Source organism: Megalops cyprinoides, chromosome 14 (genome assembly GCF_013368585.1).
Source record: "Megalops cyprinoides isolate fMegCyp1 chromosome 14, fMegCyp1.pri, whole genome shotgun sequence".
Lineage (NCBI taxonomy): Eukaryota > Metazoa > Chordata > Actinopteri > Elopiformes > Megalopidae > Megalops > Megalops cyprinoides.
In genome coordinates this window covers 5,837,396-5,860,001 of record NC_050596.1, presented here as the reverse complement: position 1 = coordinate 5,860,001, position 22,606 = coordinate 5,837,396, and the positions used below count along the sequence as shown (strand labels likewise).

Sequence of the window (22,606 nt, the reverse complement as noted above, 5' to 3'; positions counted from 1 at the left end):
CGGAAATGTTTGAAACATGTACTTACAAAATGGATGCAATTATACTCGAGCAGTGTACATGTGGGTGCTGTCTGCCTGTATTCTGCATTGCAGTTTCACAGTGACTCTGATGGCTCACCTGCACCTGGAAAATTTTTTGCTCTAAATCTTTATCCACGACCATCAATTTTACTCTAGTCCCTGTCCCTCCAGGGCTAAAGATCAAAGTGATGCTTTGGCTCATTTGGGATTTGAATTTAATCTCTGTGTTTGAGTTGTGTTTGTATTTGAATTATATCAGAGGGGGGCAATAATGGTGAGTATAGCTATATCTGTTATATTTCTATTAGGAGGCAAAGGGGGGCACTGGGGAGTTAAACATTTTCATAAAACAACTGTGGAATGGAACATTCACTTGTAGGACAGATGTTAATATTGCAGTTTGCTTTGAGTTAGAGGATATTCCTATCGGAATGCAGGGGATTTTTTTGGCTAGATTCAAATTTAGAATACAAGATCCATAATGCAGTATATCAGGGAAAATTAGGGCAATTGCTTTTCTGTCATGTGTCTTTGTCCATGGCTACCACAGCCCTAATATCACACCTCATGTCCACACACATTCTATAGTCACTGTAATGCAATCACGACAAGTAAATGCATTTCCATCAAATAATTAAGGGAGAGCTTTACCGTAGCTTTCATGGTAAGTAGCAACACAGAAAAGATTTATCATCCAAGAGCTGATTCATTTTCATTATTGGGATGCTGCTAATCTGTAGCAGACAATGTCATCATAAAAGATCCAGGGTTTAAAAAAGACATTTGTAGTGCTTGGAAATGTGCAATGGGAAGAATACAATTGTGTCACACACACATCCTTATGGCAATTAACCTTGGAAGTAAAAAGTGAAAATGATTAACCTAATGACTGTATGACCCCCTTATTTGGGATAAAATTGGGGAAGATTAACCTACAGAAAGTAATAAAAGACTATACATTGAACATGACTAAAGGGGGCTACAGGGGAAGCAAACCCTTTCATACTGTTGGAAAGGAAAGAGTATTTCTAGATGAAATCATTTCAAATGCATAAATTGTGAAGAATCCAAGGGAGATAAAAAATAAAACCTTGAGAAAGAAACAGAACATTTGAAAATAACACATAAAAAGACAGGGGAAGACAGCTTTTAAAAATCTCAAATCAATCGGAATTTCAATGAGTGATCTCCTGCCAGATAAAATCAAAAGTTGTTGGTACTGACTAGACAAAAAGATATGCTAGCAAGCCACTAGCATTAAAGATACTGGCTTGTTGACACAAAAAGCTAAGAAAATATGCACATGTCAAACCTGAAAGACCAAAATATGAGAAAAAAAACATTACTAGGAGGTGAACAACTGTAGAACAATTAGCAAACCACTGGAAGAAATTGTGTGATTTAAACACTGAAAAAAAGATAAGGAAAACTATAACTTCAAACAACTTCTTCAGAGCCATACACTATCAAAATTGCCAGAGGAACAAAAATTGGCTGAATTACAAGGCCAAAAAGTAATGAAATAAAATAAAACATCTTGAAAGTAAAATTTTTTAACATCAATTAAACTTGTTATTAATAACCTATTCCATAACATCACATCAACAAGACTGAGAACTACCTCAGGTGCAGGTATTGTTTTTTGTTTCAAGTTCTGTCATTCAAAAAGTTGCTGGAGGTAACCAGAAAAGAAGGCTATAAATAACCAAAGAATAGTTAAAAGTAAAAAAGTTTACAACCAAACATGTACTGGAGTCTCGCAGGAGTCTGTGCCCACTGCTGTTGCACTCATTTGTCATGGCTTCCACCCCCTGTCACATATGTGTGTGTCTACCAGCATGCCTCAGTTGCTGATGGTTTTTAAGCAGTTTCTCATCCTAGTCTCTCCTGGTTCAACGAAACACATGAAAAATATTTAAGTCACCAAGTAATGCAATTCCCATCATTTCTTAGACCTGATAAGCCTGTGTACATGCATTAAACAGAGAGGCAAAAGCTGGGGGTAGAGGGTATGTGTATGTGGAAAAATGCATGTATATAGACAAAATTTACGGTATTTTACCAAAATAATATAATGACGTACATCTAAAATGATACATAAAAGACAGAAACTGATACCAAAGAATTCTATATACCTGAGCCGCAGATGAGTTGGGGCTATTCAGGTCAATAATAGTAACACTACTATTACTGATGATGATGATGATGATGATGATGACAATGATGATAATTATAGTGATTATCCCCAGCATGATGGATTAAATTCATACAACATCTTGCATGGATCTGAAAGTGCTTTGGAAAGTGAGGCTTTGGTGGTGGGTGGATGGGGGGGGGGCACCTTCATGATGCTCTCAGCAGCCATTTTCCGCCAGAATGCTCAGCACACATCAACTGAGGTAGAGATAAAGAGATATTTACTCAAAGTAAACCACTAGAAGATTGGATAGTTAGACTGAGAGGACAAGACAAGGAATTTGGCCAGAAAACATATTTAACAAAATATTATTATTTGGTTTTCTCTTATTAATTAATTTGTTTTTGCTTTTCTGTTATCAATACAATTGTTTTCAATAAGAAAATTAATAATGTTTTTTTAGCTTAAAAATAATAAATGGTTAATATCAATGTAATTGTTCTGAGAACTTGGGACTGCGGTGGCAGTCACTAGCAGCCTCCTGCTGGTTAATGTTATTTTCAGTTTTTGAATATGGTTAGGATGAGTCTGAGGCTGGAAAATCTTTCATGACGCATGAGAAATACATAGCAACAGATGAGAGATGTGACATCCCTCTCTCCAAACACAGCAAACGGCTGCTTTCCCAGGAGCCCTCAGAGTAAACATCTGGCCCCAAACATGCCCAGATCTTGTTTGGGTTAAGTTGTATATCTACTGCTATGAGATCATATTTTGATCTTGCAAATGTAGTATTTTTAGGCTGTTTTATTTCCTTTTAAAACATGACTGTCTGGTATCTTCCTCCTCAGTTTAACAAGTGCATGGTTCTGCTGGTAAGATATTCACTTACTGCTTCACAATAATAGCTGTACATAACATCCCCATCTCTGTGTTTGTTCTTCCCTAAATGCATCAAAGTAAACGATGCAATATTATTTATAGCATCTGGCATTGGTTAAGAACACTCTGAATTCTTTCTGCATGTGTATTATGTGTCTCTCTAACAGGCCCTGCCACACTGACTCTAATTTTTCAAATTAATATGTTTTCTATTCTCAACTTCCAGGCGAAATGAGACAATATTACTGACAGCTGAAAGCCCTCCCAGGAAAGGCTTCTGCACCAAATAGCAAAGTGTCAGTATCCACAAAAGAAATTACTAGATTGAACTACTTCAACATGATTTAATGCACAAAAATTACTGTTAAATATGTTAGCACAAGGCATACATGCACACAACAATCTATAAAAAGCACACAATCATGACAGGGCAAATATGAACCTTTTTGAACATATTCTTCATGAATCATTTTACAAAATCAAGATCACATTTCAGTCTATTCAACAGGATTACACAGGTAAATTTAGAACATCAAAACAATTCATACCGCTCATGCTGCAATCAAGACGTATTCAATACTGAAAACCAATTAGTTCAATAAGTGGTCTTTGTTTCTACATGCACATTATTTAAAACTGTCTTTCTAGTGAATAGCACAGGACATCCAAATACTTACAAAGAATTATACAACTAACTTGATTCTACACAAAAAAACAGAACAGTAAACAATATTGTAGTTTTCCCACTCAAAACAAAGGACATTAAGACAGCACAAACAGCACATTATATACACGTTTCATATATTTTAATTAGAAGTCCTTAAATATATAGAATAAAAAACACATTTGAATACATCAATAACACTACACATCTTAAATCACAAACACAAGTAATGAACAATACATTTAATATTAGCAACAAAAATATTTAAGGCAACGTACGCAACATGAAACTGTGGAATGGACGCAGATTAGGGAAGACGAATACAAATAAACAGAAGAAAGGTAATGTAACCTTTAAAGAGGTGCGTCTTTATGAGATGAAAGGTAATGAGCACGTGATATATCCCAGTACTGGCGGACAGGTAACTCAACAGGAGAACAAAGTAATGGAACAGCTAGCCAACCAGTCAAGAGTGATCAGGAAATGGAGTGGTATATACAAAGAGAAGAGGATAGAGACAAGCAGAAAGGCTGACACAGCAGTAAGCAACAACAATGATTTGAGGTGAATTTGAGCAGCTTTTGGGGTTAACAGAAGGCCTGCAACAGCACCATTCAGTAATTCAAATGCTCTAGCATGTACACATTGACTTTTTACTTCTTTTCCATACAATTACCTCACATCATATTAATTTATGACAAAAACAGCCCCCCCAAAAAAATAAACAACTCTTCATGAAATTATAGCATTATTAAACAAATGTGGTATGTTAATTTTAGAATAATTATATATTGATAAAATTATAAAACAAGCTGTTTACAAGTTCACTAGCCACTCTTATTTTACACCTATTACTAATTCCCTGTACAATAAAAAACATCACACAAAACAGGCAGGCACATCCAAAATAAAAGTGCAGAAAGATGATAATACATTTCACGGCCATTTGATGGTGAACCTCTTTGCTTCTTCTGCAATGTTGTCAGGGAAACAAATTTCCGCCTCCGCAAAGAAAAAGCCAAGCCTAATCACATCAAATACCACAGAAGACAATGCCAGTGTCACCTTTCATTTGAGCCATTGAAACAACCCCTACCTTCCACGTTAACCTTTAAATGCACAAAGTATTTAAGCTAAATCTGCCACAAGAGTAAATACAGGGTTTTGATTTGTGCAGTATACCAACAAATTAAATTCTTTCCTTGCCTTACTGAAACACTGATAAGTAGCCATCATGCGCAGGACCGGACTGCATAGCCCCAGTATTGTGAAATCTATGCTGGCGCTCATAGGCTTCAGCATGGTCATGTTTTATTATAGTTATTATTATTGTTGTTGTTGTTTTCGTGAAGTCATGTTGTTGTGACAGCACTGTTTTCATATACTTGCTTCAGTCTTCTTAGGTGAGATTAACTGTTCATACCACATGCAAGATTTTCTGTTTCAGAATGGGAGTGGTGAAGAAAACAATTTGCTTTTGTTCCAATGCCAATGGAAAAAGAAACATGTTATATCTCAGATATAAACTGGTTGGATCTTTTGGTCACCATATACTCAACCGGTGAGCCTACTATACATAAAATGTATACACATACACATATATTTATGTGTTTAATATATACCTACATATTCATACATTTAATATATACATCTACATCTATATAGTATACATACAGTACATTTTCAGAACCTCCCGATACATTTCAAGAGGCCATCAATACTTCTAGTAGCGTCTGTTGCTAATTTGTGAAAAAAAAAAAAAGGTTTGTTGACCGCTAACACTTGTATACAAATTCCTCTAATGCTGCCTTCTTCTATGTCTGAAACCGAACATCGAGCAAATCGGATAGCTAATTCCCTAGTTAGCTGGTAGGTTAGAAACAATTTGCTTACCCTAGCCAGCTACAAAATGCTGTTTATTATAGGCCAGCTCGCTAACTAGCTCGTTGGAAATTGTTGGAATACGTTGGAAATCAACTGAACCGGCTAACATTAGCTCACAAGTTAGGAAACTGGCAGTGCAGTCTTGCCAGTTTTAGCTCATTTTTTAACAGACTTTAAAATGCATTCATAACGGAGGAATCCGCACAATAGCCTCAGACGCTCCATAACACTTTTCAACAGAAAAACTGTTATGACTTGAGAGGTGGGGGTGACGCCTCCCTACACGCACCCCTCGTGGCATATGTGGTTGCCGTTGATCAGGCTGAAGCTTGCCAAAGAGTGGTGGGTGCTCTTCAGCGACGTCATGCGGACGGTGCTCCGCCCGCGCGACTGGGACTGCGGCGTCAGCGGCGGGCAGCAGCAGCACAGCTGCCTCTGGAACTGCTTCTGGAAGCTCCGGCTGAGCAGGTACAGGGCGAAGGGGTTGACGCAGGAGTTGGTGAAGGCCAGCATGCGGGCGCACACGCTGGAGACGAAGTGCAGCAGCGAGGTGTCCACCTGTGAGTAGTGGTAGGAGCGGTACAGGTAGATCACATGGTTGGGCAGCCAGCACACGGCGAACAGGCCCACGAACACCAGGACCATCTTTGCCAGCCTCTTCCTCGACTCGATCTGCGAAAGACGTTAAAGGCGCATTTTTGAATCTGTCTTTTTATACTAAAAGCCAGTTTAGAAATATGAATTGGTCTGTGCATACAATGTTGCAATATATATATATATATATATATTCGAAATAATGTGCATTAGTAGCCGTTTGTTTTGGCAAATTAGTTAATGATGGTCATGAATGACTCTTTGCTGTGTCTGTTAATCAAAGCTTAAAACACCATTAAAGGTGAGGATTGTGTAGAGGAATGGTGGCTGTTCCAGAATGCCATTTCTGTACATCAACTCTTGCACTGGAATCTCAGAGTGAGCATGAATTGCTTTCTTCCTGTTTTGCATATGATTTCTTATTATATTCAAAGGGTAATTATGGAGGTGGAAAAGCAAACTGCAACATAAAATGAAAATGTGACATTAACTGATAACATCATTTGCCAACATCACTGTCATTGTGGGTCTGATTGAGGGTGATGAAGCATTGTTGCACTTGCATTAAATTATATACAAGGATTGGTGTTGTGTAAAAAAAATCTGCCCAGGCAAACGCCAAAAAAACCAAGGAGATTATCTGTGACTTCAGAGCTGCTGCCTCACATGACCACTCACCAACAACTATTGAGAGTGAAAACACTGGTGTTGTCAGTGAATACAAATATCTATGCATGGTTGTTGATTGTAAATTGTCATGGGACTGTAACACTGATACTATATACAAGAAGGGCCTACGGGGACTACTTGTGTTTGCACAAGCTGAGGTTATGCAATGTTGGCAAGAACATCATCGTTCTTTTTCACTGGTCCTTTTTGGAAAGAATCTTTTTACTTCATAGGTTGTTATACTTCTCGGTGTGTAATCAACAAAAATAAGATCCAAAAGATCCAGTCAGACAGATGGGTGTTTTACAGGTGTATTACATCAATCTACGAGTCCCTGACAGTCAAGCAAGAGTAACACTCTTAATGATGGAACCCATCCCCTGTTCAATCAATATGAACTAATGCCATCAGGCAGAAGGTACAGAGTTCCACTATTCAAGACCAACTGAGCTTGCAGATCATTTGAGCCCAGCATCCTACTAAACAAACCGTGACATACCTGCAGAGGCCCTCTATGGGGGTAAATATGCCTCATAATGATATCAATGTATTTATGTAAATATTGATGTTGTCTATTATTATCTACTCTAGTATGCACTGTATGCTGTATGCGGTGTGGTCTTAACGCTGTATGACACACACAAATTTCCTAACGGACATAATAAATAAATATCATCATCATCAAACTGAAACCAGCAAGCGAACCAAGCTTAGAGACAGCTCAAGAAAGACAGACATTGACCAGATTTTTCTAGCTTTTCCCAAAACACAATCGAGGTGCTTTGCTGTCAATGTTGCTAATTTAGAGATTTTCTCACCAGATCCAGAGATATTTAGGGCAACCGAGTCACATTCCCATAGTCTACATAAGCTAATATATTTGATCACTTTCCTTCCAAAAAGAAACCCCATCACCCAGAATGCACACAAATGTAGGAAATATGCGAAAAATTTGAGAACCTATGGAAAAACCTGTCAGCCCTCCCCCTATCAAGATGTGTAAAGAAAATGACTTCTGGAGGCCAGTCTGGTGATTTTGTGCTCTTCAGAGACACACTGCTTACCACAGTGGTGAGAGGCGGCTTCACAAACCCAAATATGCCATTAGTATGAGTAGCACGTTACTAAATCTAAGCTTGCAGATGCCCATAACTGCTAAGGCTAAATGAGTTAGGGACACAAACAGCTTCTCTCTTTTTTTTTTTTTTTTGCAATCTTCAGTGAAGGTGATAATATCAATTTCTGTTCAGAGAGGGGAATTTCATGGCTGTGCATTATGATAATAATTATAATTTCACGATTTCAGTACAAAAAGAAGAACATAATAATGTCACTGCAAGTGCACAATGTCACCATTTAAAATTCAACCAGCTGATATAAACACTTGATCTATAATCTGTGCAGTTTTGAAGTTAGAAAGTTCTCTTCTTGTTGATTGGTTCTTTCATGGAATACAAATGAGTGTTTTCACATAGGTTTATGCATTTTGATAAATATGTTTTGAAACCATACCAATATATTTGAAATACTAGTTAGTTTAATTATTTTTAGCAAAAAATACAGTAAATGTAAAAATCTCTCAATGTATGACAAGTGTGCTGAAGGCTAATGACAGAGGATCATATGAATTATGACACTAATTACCAAAATTAACCTACTGTGGCCAAGATGAATGTTGAGCAAACCAAAAAATTTGTCCAGAGGCTGCCTCCAGAGACACCACATACTGGTTTCTAGTCCCATGGACAAAACAAAAAACACCAAACACCAATTCATAGTGACTGTGTTCTTGTATCGTTATCTTCTTTTAGTCATTAAATAAACTCAGAAAAGAATTTCTCATTCTCCAACTCTGACCTTTGTCCTCTGACCTCAACCAGATCTAATGACATTGATAGGGAAACACACCTGTCTTCTGATGTGCATGTTACCTTCCACGGGTATATTGCAGGCACTTCTGATCAAACTCCTGGCAATGAAAAAGTAGTAGACGGATATGACGAAGAGAGGTATGACATAGAATATGAGGAAGGAGGCCATGGAATGGATCTTGGGGTGCAGGTCACCAGCATGAGGGTAGGGGGCGCATGTAACAAATGTCTCATTGGTCTGGGCAACACTGAAAGTGTGAAGATCTGAAAAGACAGCCTCAGGAATGGCAAGAGTCATGGAAAATATCCAGATCATTGCAGCCCTGATACATATTTTTGCTGTGGCGTTGGAGGTCTGTATGTCCATTGGTTTCACAATTGCTTTATACCTGAGGGGAAGAAAAAACATAAAAATGTGGTCAAGAAAATACTTCAATTCAAAAGCAAATCAATTCAGAAGGAAAAATGTCTCTTCTTTAAATGATGTAAGTGTAACATCAGTGAATCTTCTGCATTAAGGCTTCAGACATCAATTGCACGCATCACAGCAGGGTCTCCCTTTAACAGAAACCATATCCCTTTCAGAAGACAACACATAGGATTTCTCTTAATTGGCTTTTGATTGACTTGTTTTGATTCCGAGCGTCTGGAATCTCTCAGTTACATGTGGGGTCAGTGTATCTGCAACAGTGGGTGGGGTTTAGTCATCATCCATATTTAGAAAATGATCCAATGCTTCCTATGAATGGGGCTCTCATTGAAATTCCTAATGTTGACACTGTGCTTGAGAAATCAGCTTGTAACCACTCCATTCTGGGAATATGTGTGAAAACAGTTAAAATTGGCTTCTTCAGTTTCTCTGGAGCATTGTGTCATCCATCAGTCTTCTAACTGAGATATGTGAATGTGTTGATTAGCACTTGTCTGATTACACCCCATCTGACAACATTTTGTTTAATCCACTCATCTTCTTAACTTATACTTTAGAGACCATAATGTACACGATTGTACTGGTTTCTCTGCAAGGTCTAACCGGGACTATCTGGCAAAATGAAACTTGTCTACAGAGTAATGTTTCTATAATTTACAGGGAAAATACTGCAACAAAATATTCAGTTACAAACATACTGTAGCTAACACTGAACAGATCCACAATGTGCCAGAAATGTTGCACCAACAATATGATGATACTGCATATAAATATTGTAATCTTTACAAAATAATCGAAGGTTATCCCTTTTGTGGGATGGATCTTATTCTGCAATAATTACCTTTAGTGCTGATTAGGACTCAGCCTTTGACTTGACAATGATACAGTATAATATCAATGAGCAACAATATGACATCAGAATATATCTAGGAATTCACTTCAACAAAATGCAATACAATATGACACATTTTGATATATCATTATACACTGTGTATACAAATGATTATACATTGTACATATGATACATTTTGATTACATGACTAAACATAACCTTATTGTATGTTTTTAAATAAATGTAGAGTATCTAAGCATTAAATCATTATATGCTACTGAAATAATGCTTAATGTTCAAAGATAACTAGGATTCTTGCAAGCGCTATAGTCTCAACTGCCGCATTAATATGAATAAACATAATTAAATGAACAATTAATGGTATGGATTGATTCTCACACGCTGCAGTGATACTCCAGTATTACTGCTTTTGTATCAGTGCATCAATACAACATGCATGTATTGTTATCCCCTAGTGTTGATGTGTCTGGTCCAGCACAAAAGTATAATCTAATTATGCAGTGTCCTCATACTTAAAGGTAGTGTTAATATCAGATAGGATTCTCAGGCTTTATTTGTTTCTTAATTGTATGCACCTTAATTACAGCAACTGACATTTACAAAACAATTCAGTTTCACAGCACACTAACAACACAGCTGTGAAAAGTAATTGACGAATGTCTGAGTAACAAAAAATTACTCAACACATTTCATTAACTGGCATATTCATGTAATCTATCTGAATGCTCCTTTTCTCAGAGCTAATGAATGAGATCCTTGCTGATCTCTCATCACTTGTCGAGATAGATTCATGTATGTGCTTCACTCTTCACAATAAAACATTTATTTACTGTTCTATCCTTTTCTTTCAGTATGTCAGCTATAGAAACTTTATTCCTTATTCTTTAATTCCTTAGACAAAATGTGATACAAACTTGTAGCATTCAAGGTTCCATGTTTAAAGATCAATGTTGTACAGTAATAGCTTAAGGTTGTATGTCTTTTGACAGCACTTAATCCCATTGTGGCAATGTTTCCCAAAATAGCATTACATTTCAAGGATGACACTAATGTTTTGGTTTCTGCAGCTAATTGCCTAACCCTACTGAATACTCTTTATAAGTCACTTTAGATAAGAGCATCTGCAAAATAGCTATATGTAAATGTAAAGAACTCAATTACCAAATACCTTCGATAGAGCTGCATACATGATGTGATGCCTTGTACCGGACAGAATAATCATACATATGATGTATTAATAGCTGTACAATTACTATTGCTAATATTCAATCCAATTTTATGTATTTATTTAATAAAACTGAATTTAATTGAATTGACTATTGCTAATAGGGGTTTAACAGAATGTATTTGCATGATGTAATTGTTCCAGTGTTAATGCAAGGATATGATTCACCTTGGGGTGTCTGTTCAAACCAAGGAACTATGTCTGCTATACAGCCAAAGAAGGTGGTCTATTGTGTCAACATTAGGTTTGTATCCATATGTGCACTAGTAAAACCCACTGCTGTTTGGTGGCTATCTTACAAAGGGGAAATTCAGACCAGTGGTTTGAAAGAGCAGTTGGCTGGCAAATGCGAGGAAGGGATGCAGATAGGACAGTATCATCCAGTGTTCGTCAGGGAAAAATTGGGTAGGTTGCTATGGTTCTCTTTGAGAGCAGGAAACATATTAAGATTAAGCCTCATAGTAACATGCTCGTTGTAAAGGTAATATTGATTTTTTTTTTTTCATATCAAATAAAATCTGCCATGAAAGAATAGGTAATCAATCCATGATGGAAAAAAACAGAACAGAAATGCTGATTTTCAGGAACAGCTACTTTGTTAACTGAGTATAACTCTACTCAATTAAAATCACTTTGGCTTTTAATTTGCATATTGTATCATCGAAGCATTATATTGGAAAGCAAAAGCACCCTTTACAGAAAAAGGGAGATATAAGTAACAAAATAGTAATACCGCCTTAGATTCAGCATTGGTCGTTAATTCATGAGTACCATTAAAAGCCTTACAGGCAAATGAATAAATCAGCTGTCATATTAAACACAGGTTTAGAGAACCTGATTTTTATAAGAGGCATGTAAGACAAATAAAATATCACCGTATATGAGTGCTTTACAAAATATACCCATTGTGTTCTCTTGAGTGCCAGTAGTAAGAACGTTAAATAGAATAGAAATATTGAGTAGTGGTAAGGAGCAGGGCTTGTAACCAAAAGGTCACTAGTTTGTTTCCTCAGTAGGGCACTACACCCTTGCACAAGTTACTAAGTTCACAGTTGACTCTGTAAATATATAACTGTATAAGTGAATAAAATTGTAACCTAATGTATGTAAGTCACTCGGGATAATGTCTGCTAAATGACAACAATTTAATGTAATAACTATAAACCATGGGTAAGCAGAACATTCAGGAGGCATCTCTGGGTCTGGTATACCACACCTGCTCTTCCTCACCATATCAACCCACAGTTAGTGAAATACATACTTTTCATTTCAGGAAGCAGGCATCTCACTCTTATCTCTGCTTGGTTTTTTTTTTTCACTCCAGCCACATTTTCCCTCCAGGCACTCCAAACCATAACAATTCCTTACAGCTGATAAAACAGATCCTCTCTGGGGTCTTAGAGAAGGATTAACTACCTGTTTAACTTGTTATTTTATAAAGGTTATTTTGCAGTGTTGTTTTTCCTTCAAACTCCAACGCCATTCCCAAAGAAGAAATATCAACTCAGACACCATAAACCTTTTTTTCCTAATTAATAAGCTATGCCTTCCCACTTCTCTCTCTTCTTACACGCACCTGCTTGTGAGCCCTGCAGGTAGGTGTCATCGAAACATTAAACAATGAGCAACACTGGTAGACTGTAACATCGCTACATGATATTAATGTGATGAACTAATACAAGAGTGTGCTGTAGCCATTCTAACATACAAGGGGTCCTCTTGTCGTCGCCCTTACCTATCTGCAGACAACGCTGTCAGCGTGAACACGGACACTCCGACCGAAGTGAGCTGGATGAATGGTATGAGTTTGCAGCCCACTCTGCCGAAGAGCCACTTGTCCACTAAATACCTGCTGGCATCCACCGGCGCGCAGGTGACAAGCAGGAGCAAGTCCCCAAGCGCGAGGCTTGACATGAACAAGTTAGGAACCGTTCTCATGGACGTCACGCTGCAGAATGTCTTGATAAGCGTGATGTTGCCGACAAGTCCAACGAGTATAATAAATCCATAAACGGCGGCAATGACAATCCCAGGATACCACACGGGATTTTCGGCGGCTGAGGGAGTGTGGTTACTGTAAGTCCAGGAAACATTGGAAGCTAATTTATTCGTCATTACTGGATTCAAAACGAACGTTTCTTCTAGAGACATATTTATCGAAGTTGTATACTTTTGCGATAGTAAATTCTTCCAGAATTGTAACCTGGTCGCCTATCACCAAGCTCAAGCTCAAGACGAACAGTTAGTTTTTCGGAATGATTTAACATATGTGCCGTTTCTCCATTGTATTTCCGGATTTGGTCATATTAGTTACGTGCCAGCACTAAAAATTCTTTTGAAAACATATTAATTCCGACTGTGGCGAAGCAGATCATTGACTTCCAAGCGCAACTTCCAGTCGTTATTCCCAAGGTGAAAGTTTTCATTTTCGTGGGAGTATGATTATAACCGGAGCTCACGCGAGCAGTCTTCAGAACTCACAACTAAAAGCCAGAGTGCTGGTGTCGGTGGTTATAGGCTATAAGGTGATTGTGCACCCATGCGTCATTTGTGTCTCACCCTATTATCGGACTCAAACTGGAGTGGAGTGCGAGTCTGTACGTCAACAAATCGTTAACGCTTTAAAAGCTGCTCTATAAACATTAACTTTGTTCGAAGCACTAATATTTGTGCTATTATCCTTATTTTGTAAAAAGAAATTATACAATTATATTACTGTACTCGTGACATCACTGCATTTTATTGCCATTGTAATTGCGTTAGTGTGCTGAAAGTTTCAGTATATTAAAATATCAAAGGGGAGTTGTTATACAGAATATAACGGGAGAGTAGATTGATACCCCCATACACGGCATATATAATTCCAGCATCAATTGTTTGTGTTGTGTTTGTTCTGTAAAAAGCTGTGTGTGCAGATAAACTGTTAATGTGTTAAAAATATTTTTTTATTAGCGCGACGTCGCTCAGCATTCCTCCAGAATTAAATCACACATGCTTCATTTGCTCGTGTTGTGTTTGCTGACAGCTAATTCATTTTCATAAAGCATCGGTTGTTATAAAATGTTATTTCCTTTATTGAGCGTTTGACGTACCTCAACACTCCCCACTATGTCAGGATTACACACCACATTTTATATCTTTGTTCTGCCATTTGTGCAGGTTTGTGCTGTTCGAAGAAGAAGACACGTTTTGATGTCAGCCTACTCTTTGTGAAAATGACCCAAATTTAAGTGCCGAGCCCTAATAGAGCACAGCGAGTTTAAATCCAGATCCTTCTCAGCGAGGAAAAGGGGTAGATGAAACGCCTCTATTTCAGTCGTCTGCTTGACATGCTGTGGCGGGAACACCTGTAGCGGAAAAGCACACGGGAGCCGTCTGCCTCGCGTCTGACGCAGTCCAAACGGACTGCCAAGGCCTGGGGCTCGCTCACGCGTTAGCAGAGCGTGTCGCCAGCAGGAGCGCAATCCTTAGTGACAGCAGAGATGTTCCGTCAAGGAGATCAAACTGAGTCCTGAACAGAGACTTGAGATCTAAGGTCAGATTCCAAAGTCAAGTCGGAGGATTTCTACATGGGTGCCGCTGGGGGGGACCACTTTCAAAAACAAGCAATAACATAACGATTTCCAAACGTCTGGTTATTAAGCCTGTTGTGAACACCCAAAATTAAGGAAATGTTAAAAACTCAGGTGATCATCAATGTGCTTTTGTCTGGCAATGAATAAAAAAAGAAAGATCATGGGAATTGGACAAGTGGTAGGGTCCACTGACATTTCTGAACACCATCTTGATAAAAAAAAAAAAAAAAAAAAACTCTCCACCTCAGGCTATGCAAGGCTGTAGCTCGTCTAAGAGCTTCTCCACATTCTGGTCAGGATAAGAATCTACAGGTGGTCGAAGCTTGATGGGGTTGGCATACCAAATACTGCCCTTCCTCTGAGATAGAGCATCCCTCCTAAGGCAGCAACCAAGGTTCACCCCTCAGGAAACATATGGCCTCAGGAAAGACTCCAGGAGACCAGGAGAAGGTCATGGCTAAAATGGAGGACCACTGGGATGGGGGGGGGGGGGGGGGGGGGGGGGTGAAAAGCCATATACCATAGAGTGTAGCCAGGTTTCCTGAGAGGCAGACATGTTGGCCCTCACTCTATCTAATCGAGTGCAGATCTCAGAGTGGAGCTGCCACTCCCCTGAGAGTGTCTGCTTCCTGAAAGGAAGAGGCAGCCATCACTCCAGAGAGGGAGTTCTGTAAACCCATGACAGAATCGGCCGACGTGCAAGATTAGCTCCGCAGAATGCGATCTGCCACCAGTTATCACTCCCCAGGGATGGAGAGACGGAGTCTAATGGCACGTAGCGTAGTGCTGGGAGACTGCCCGGACCAAGCAACGCAGCTCTGATAATGGGCATTTTTAAGGGGAACACAGACTAAATGTGTAAATTAAGCTAGCCAAGTTCAGATAGTTGCAGCTATGCCAACCGCCGAGCTGTTTTTTTAACCATCCAGAGGTATATGCAGGAAAAAATAAATCACTAGATTTATTTAGCTTTTGCCACAATCAAAGCAGGTTATACAAATCAATCGTGAGGCAGATTTAATATAAAGATAAACCCCAAAATTAATGCCAGGCCATATCAACACTGTGGAAAAAAAGCCATTAAATGCCAATAACAACTTACATCATTATTTTTAAATAAACAAGGCTCAAACCTAGAACTGCTCTAATGCCTATATGAATTGGATTTGGATTCTGATATTACTCCAACAATCTCTCATCTGTATCCCCAATTAATTCAGCGCTTTCATGTTCACAGATCTGTTGTCTTGCCCCAGAGGTACTATGTTTTAGCAGGGGTATGTCAACAAGTCTTGTGGAAAAATTAATAAAGGAACAAACACAAAGCATTCAAATGCTATCAAGAACACAGCAGAATAATACCAAACAACTGATACTGAGAATGAGTTATGAGCTGACACAAATATGACAGACCATAAGCAGCTTTCCAGTCATAGTTGGTCAAGTCTTGTCAGGCATTCTAAGAGCCCTAACCATGTAGCATTTTATGTTTTCTTTAGCCTGAAATTCTGACACTAGCTGGTGCTAGCTATCTGGTACTTCCTAGTCTGCAAGCTAACACCAGACACAGAGGATGAAAAATAAATTCCCTCAAATAGCTGGAGCAGAGCACTGGATGTGCACTGTAGCTAGCCAGCTAAGGATGTGAGTTATGGGAGGACAGGGGAAGAAATAATCACAATCTGCAATAATCCCACAAATGACAACTGGAACTGGGAAATGGGAGTGATGTATAGCGAATTACAGATCTTCGATCCTGAACAGAAAGTGTCAGTCAGAACGCAGGAAAGCAGAGAGCCCCCAAGTGGCTCACTTGGCAATGCTCTCATCTCGAGTGCAGGCGGAGCCCTACCATCCCAGGGTTAGATCCCAGCCATATCATCAGCTCACAATGACCAAGAGCTGTGCTGTAGCGGAACAACTGTGACTTTGTTCTGCCAGGGACAGGGGTCAGTAGGTCATCCAGGGTTGAAGTCTCTTTTTTTTTCATGACAAATAATAATTGATGTTATTGATATAATTATAAATGAAAAACCACCAACAACATCTGTTTAAAATATCACAAGTCTTTAAACAAGTTTTGCTTAAAAGGGAAAAAATAAAATTGGAGAATATATGAAAAAAATATTTTTTTTAACTCACCACACAGAATCCCCCATTATACCACAATACTCCCTTCTCCCTCAGATAATTTTACATGGTTTTACAGGCACATCAAGCACACATTTGCTACATTACAGCAATGCAGCCAAAGTAAAACAAAAGACTGAAATCTGTATAATCATTGACAATTGTCAATCATCATGTATTGACAAAAATTACAAAAAAAAACTGGTGATAAAACTTGTGAAAACTGAATCACTTCGTTCACAGAACGAATCGCTGAATGTAACCTTACAGTAAACTTCTAACCAGTGTACTCATAACGCAACTGCTGAGGTATAGCTGAATATGGACCAATGTAAACAACACTCCTAAAGCATGTATATTGTTCGGCTACTGCTATTATTTCCTGGTAACTACAGTTAGTCATCAGCTAGCAATTAACATTCACATTCAATTTGCTCTGCATATCAAATTGTATTTGCAATTGTAATAAATACTCTGTATTTCCTGGACATTTAGGCAGGAATTTAAACTGATTAATATGCCATTGGATTTCCATGCTCTGTGATTCAATCTGCATATGTGTATCTGCCAGTTATCATGCAGAGACATGAATCATTAATGATTGTTTATTTAACTTATTTTTTGTGAGAATATGCAAACAAGCCATCGGATCATATTGGTGCATATTAGAATGCAACATGATTAAAATAATAAAAAACAACATTCTAAAATGGAAGAAAAGCCATTGTCCATGCATGACTGCGTAATTATTCTCAATAAATAACCCCCCCAGTTGCAATGTGAGGAGAGGGCCGAATCTGTAAACACCTAGGCCCAGGATGGTCCTCCAAGTGCGGCCAGCTCAACAGTCACCATAGAAACAGTGGTTAAAATGTGGGGCAGACAGTCCACATGAACAGGAGATGACAGAGCTGAGGCGCGGGGTTGTCGAGACTGGCACTGCTATGTCCATTCACTCCTATATCATAGTGCATATAAGAATAGCACTAGTGTTGTCAGAGGAGGAGGCTTGTTCCAGGTATCGATGTAGCACAAAGGGATATGAGAGTGGGGGCAGAGATTCTGAAGGCAGGGATGCGATTTTCCCTGGGAGCGGTATTGTTAAAAAAAAATAATAATAATAATAAAAACTGAGGTACTGGGAAGGCTCCGCGGGGTACTGGATTATTTTAACACGTTTGTAAACGGTGTTCATGGATAAAATTAATCGCTTGTGCTTCGCAGTTTGGTCACCCACTGATAGATGGAGGAAAAAAAGCACCCACTTCAAAAATGATGGAGGAAAACATCCGTTTTCTGACGCTCGTTCAATGTTTTGTTTTGTTTTTTTTCATGTGCGACCCTGCCGCTCACTCTTATGCGTCTTCCCATTACCGCATCAAAAACATCACGAATGAAACAAAAAATAAAATCTTAAAGAATCACTAGACTCTCAAATATATAAAATAACCTTTAAGGTTCGCTTTTTAATTAAGTAACTGCACCAATCAACCTGTTGAGATAAATCACTCGTGTGGAAACTGCAATCATCTGAATGAAAATCTCCATTGAATGAATGTCACGAATGAAGTTTTCATTTCATCGCTGATGGAGGGATAGAACTGACAGGTGGATTTTCAAAAGAACGCAAACTAGCTGTAATTACGCCAGTATCCTGCGTTCAAGTGGCGCTCAGCTGTTGGGAAACGGTTTTGAAAGACGATAATGTATCACACCTGTTGGCGCACGCAAAGGCAACCACATATACCAGGTGTAACCGAGTTGGATGCACATACTAATAATATTGACTGATATTGAACTGCCCAACTTAAAGGTTCGGGGCAAGTGTGAGACTTCCACATCACCATTCTTTGTAATCGGTTTGATGACATAATTGAGAGACGAACGGAAATAATGAAAAGGAAGAAAAACAAACGATTTGGCGCAATCGTTGATCTGCAACCAGCAAAAGAGAAATAAGCACGCTTGCGCGGCGACGGAAAAAAAGAAATTGACGGGCAGAAGCATCCATAAAGGTGGCGACGTACACAGGGCGGTCATTTAGCCCCAATCTGTGTGGTTAAAACGTCTTTCAAAAAACACATTTATATTTTGCTTCCATCGCTTTAGTTGCATTGGTGTGATTGAGGGAGAAGGTGTGCCGCCCATTCCTCAGGCAGCAAAGCAAGACGGGTGCGAGAGGTTGCGTGTTTGGGAAATCAGTATTTCAGAGTCCACAACTTACAACATGTAGCATAGCACAATGAATTGCTAATACGCGTCCATGTAACCGAGCTTGACGCACAAGACGCTCACACATTTATACGACGGTTGGCCATACAAGTCTTTTTTTTTTATTTTATTAAAAAAAAATATTTAAGTCAACGCAGTCCAATGCAGACAGCAGTAGCTACTTGCAAAACTACTAGACCAGCGTTTCCCAAACCTCTCCTGGAGGACCCAATGTCCTGCATGTTTTAGAGCTCTCCCTGCTCCAACACAGCTGATTCAAATGATCAACTCGTTATGAACTCTTGAAGCTGCTTAATAACAAACTGATCATTTAAATCAGCTATGTTGGAGCAGGGAGACATTTAAAACGTGCAGGACATGCGGTACTCCAGGAGAGGTTTGAGAAAGAAGAAAGGAGGATGCTGGAAAGTAATACCACCAATATCTTATTATTTATTTATTTATTTATTGTGTGTGTGTGGCAAATCTACTGAGAGACTGCTTATAATGCCACTATCAAATAAGCAAGCACTGATCATATATTCATGCTCACACTGTTTTTCATTTGATATATTTTATATATAATATTTAAAATAATGATTGTAACCTACGTGTGCCACCACTGAGGTATTCCTAGAACAGTGGTATTTTCCTACCTGAAGTATGTATGGTTTCAAACTAATCTTTATTTCCTCATAGAGGAAAGCAGGCAAAATACTGAGAGCACAGTCATAGCTAGGATGAAAATATCACTGTTTAAACATCTTAAAGTGCATCACACTGCCTCTTGCAAAAATAATGCACACAATCAATCTGCTGAAATGACGGATCAGTGATAAGCAAAAAAATTACTGTCACGGTTTGCAGTTGATCATGATCCACCAATGAATACCATTATTAGCAGTCAATTCATGCCTGATAACTCCATTAATGCAATCAGTAGAAATGTCTGTAAAAGAGAATCTTCATCATCTGGAAATTCAGTACACTGGTGTTAAAAAAAACATCTCAATGGCAAAAACAAACACTCACTTTCTTCTCTAACAAGCATTCTGCAGATCTGTGGTGTCAGTGTTGACTTGTGTGATCGCTTGAATCACCAAATAATCTTCAGTTCTGACCTGATGGCGTCTTGCCACATTGTAGCAGATGTTACATCAGTATTTTGGGTGGCAATGTTTGCCATGCAGCTTGCTGATGGGTGATTATTTTGGCTTGATATACTTGATTTAAATCTATGGGCATGTAGTGATTCATTGCAGGTGTTATCATATTGTTCTAAAGAGGCTTTTTGTTTTTGCACAGACAGCAAATGCTAACGTGAACCACAGTCAACATCAAAATGTAAAATGCCCCTGGGCATATTTCATCATATTTACTGAATCATGAGGGTTATGACCTATCAAATTACTTTCAGGAGTGCCAGAACAGGTACAAATAGTGCTACCTCTCTGCCTTTCCTCTTTAAAATACAGAATTTGTATTTTAATTTATTTAGTGCATGGTATCTTATTTGCATGCTACTGAGCAAATGTTATCTATCTGCTGAGAAGCTCCTTTTCTCAGATTAAGCACAGAGACACTGCTCTCATTAGCTGAAGTAACACATGGTTCCAGTTGGGTGAGGTGCCACAAGATGACTGTTGCAATAAGGCAAAAATAAAAAAAATATATTTGTATTGCAACAAACCCATTATAACCATATCTATCAGCAGAAGAAATGAGTTCTGATTTTTGTGCTTATCTTAAACAAATTTCCAAGTAATATAACCAAGATAGTTGTAAAATGCATTTACATAATAGCACATAACTGTGACACAGTGATTGCTTCAACAAATAACTGCCCAGACATAAATATTATTATATACAAAAATAAGTAAATAAAAACTAAAAATTGCCATAATGCAGCCTTTAAAAAAAAGTGCTTCTACATTTTTAGTCCAGCTGTCATGGGTGCCTTGAGAGAGTCCACTTTGTGGCATTCAGTGGCAAAATGCATACTGTGAGCCTGCCTGCTGAATTGCATGTATGATAATATGGACTTTTGACGGTTCTCCTGCGCCAAATGCTTCTAAGTGAGATCCAGTGTGATGAAAAACAGTAGCACTGTGACTAAAATGCAAGCATGAGGAAAGGAAACAGGGCACAAATGTGCAGTTGTTAATTTTTTTTTACCTTCCTTTGTTGTGTGTGGAAATCTTTCAGTGCTCCTGTGTAAATCATGCAGTATTCTTGTGTATTTATAAATCATGCAGTCTTCTTGGCTCGGTATAAATCTGAAAGTGCTCCTCAAATACGTCTATATGGTCACATTGTATATCTTTTTAAAATGTGTCAAAAATGTGTCAAAATGTGTCTGATGTTGCATGTTTGAATGTGAGCTGTGTGATTAGCCAAAAATAAGAGTAAGTCCAGAGCAATGGGACATTCTTGGCTTTGGGTACGGTAGTTTAAAATTGGCCAGAGTTTGTAGCATCATTCATCAGTGCCCTCTAGTGACTCATCAGACACCTATAAGATGCTGAGCTGCCGCCAGCGGGGGTAAACCTATTCACCAAACAGTATTTGCTGCAAAGCATTGTGGGACTTGTAGTGTAAAACATTGGTATTGTAGGTGTATCTGACAATTGCACTTGCCTCAATGCTTCTGTCAGGTGCAATCTATTTGTCAAACTCCAAGATGAACATAAGTATTGCTATAAACACATCATTCTCAACTTTCATTTTTGGATTGCATGAAAATTCATATCTTCTGAAATGCCATTTTGCATTTTAAGAAAAAATGGGGTGACAAGAGGTAAAAATAATTTTTAAAAATCCCATTTTGGTGTGTAAAAATGTTGATGATCAATTTACTACTGTGAGCACTGAAGCAGTGTAATGAGGTAGACTGACATGCATGTGTTCTAGGAAAATGTGCCTGTATTGTGCAGCACTGCAAGTGTTAACATGCTAATCTAGTGCAAAGCAGCATCCTCCAGCCAGTTTCTCTCTCGTGTTCTTTTACATTGTGCATCTTGAATTGTACAGAGATGAAAAGCTTCCTCGGGCCGTGTTACCTATCACCAGGCCAGAAAATCAATTTCATTTCAAGGTAAGTGTTTAGTGAGGGGGTGCTGCCTTTGGCAAATTGTTATTTTTTGCATTGAGATGAGGTTGACTTAAATCCACAGAAGGCCTGGTTAATATACATACATGAGGCCTTAAAACATGATAATTTTAAAGGCATGATTCATACAAACATCTTGCGTGTACATGAATTACCGTCAAGTAGAATGGCTAAAAACATAACTATGATGAAAGATTTTCTTCTCTACTTTGAAAGCAAAGAGTTATTGGAAGAATTGTGAGGCAATACAAAGGTAATCCTGTCATACACAATAATCTGGTTTCCATCCACCGTGGTGGTTTATTATTCAACAAATTTGAAAGGATGTTTTCAACTATTACTTTATTTTCA

General features: G+C 38.4%; 1 protein-coding gene across 1 annotated transcript; it reads right to left on the bottom strand.

Annotated features, from left to right (window-relative positions):
- Positions 1-5,867: 5,867 nt before the first annotated feature.
- On the bottom strand, positions 5,868-13,345 carry grpr (gastrin-releasing peptide receptor). The gene is made up of 3 exons (XM_036545519.1): positions 12,966-13,345; positions 8,760-9,111; positions 5,868-6,260 (listed from the first exon to the last, which is right to left on the bottom strand). The coding sequence occupies exons 1-3, from the start codon at positions 13,343-13,345 to the stop codon at positions 5,868-5,870; spliced, it is 1,125 nt and encodes a 374-aa protein (XP_036401412.1).
- Positions 13,346-22,606: the final 9,261 nt, after the last annotated feature.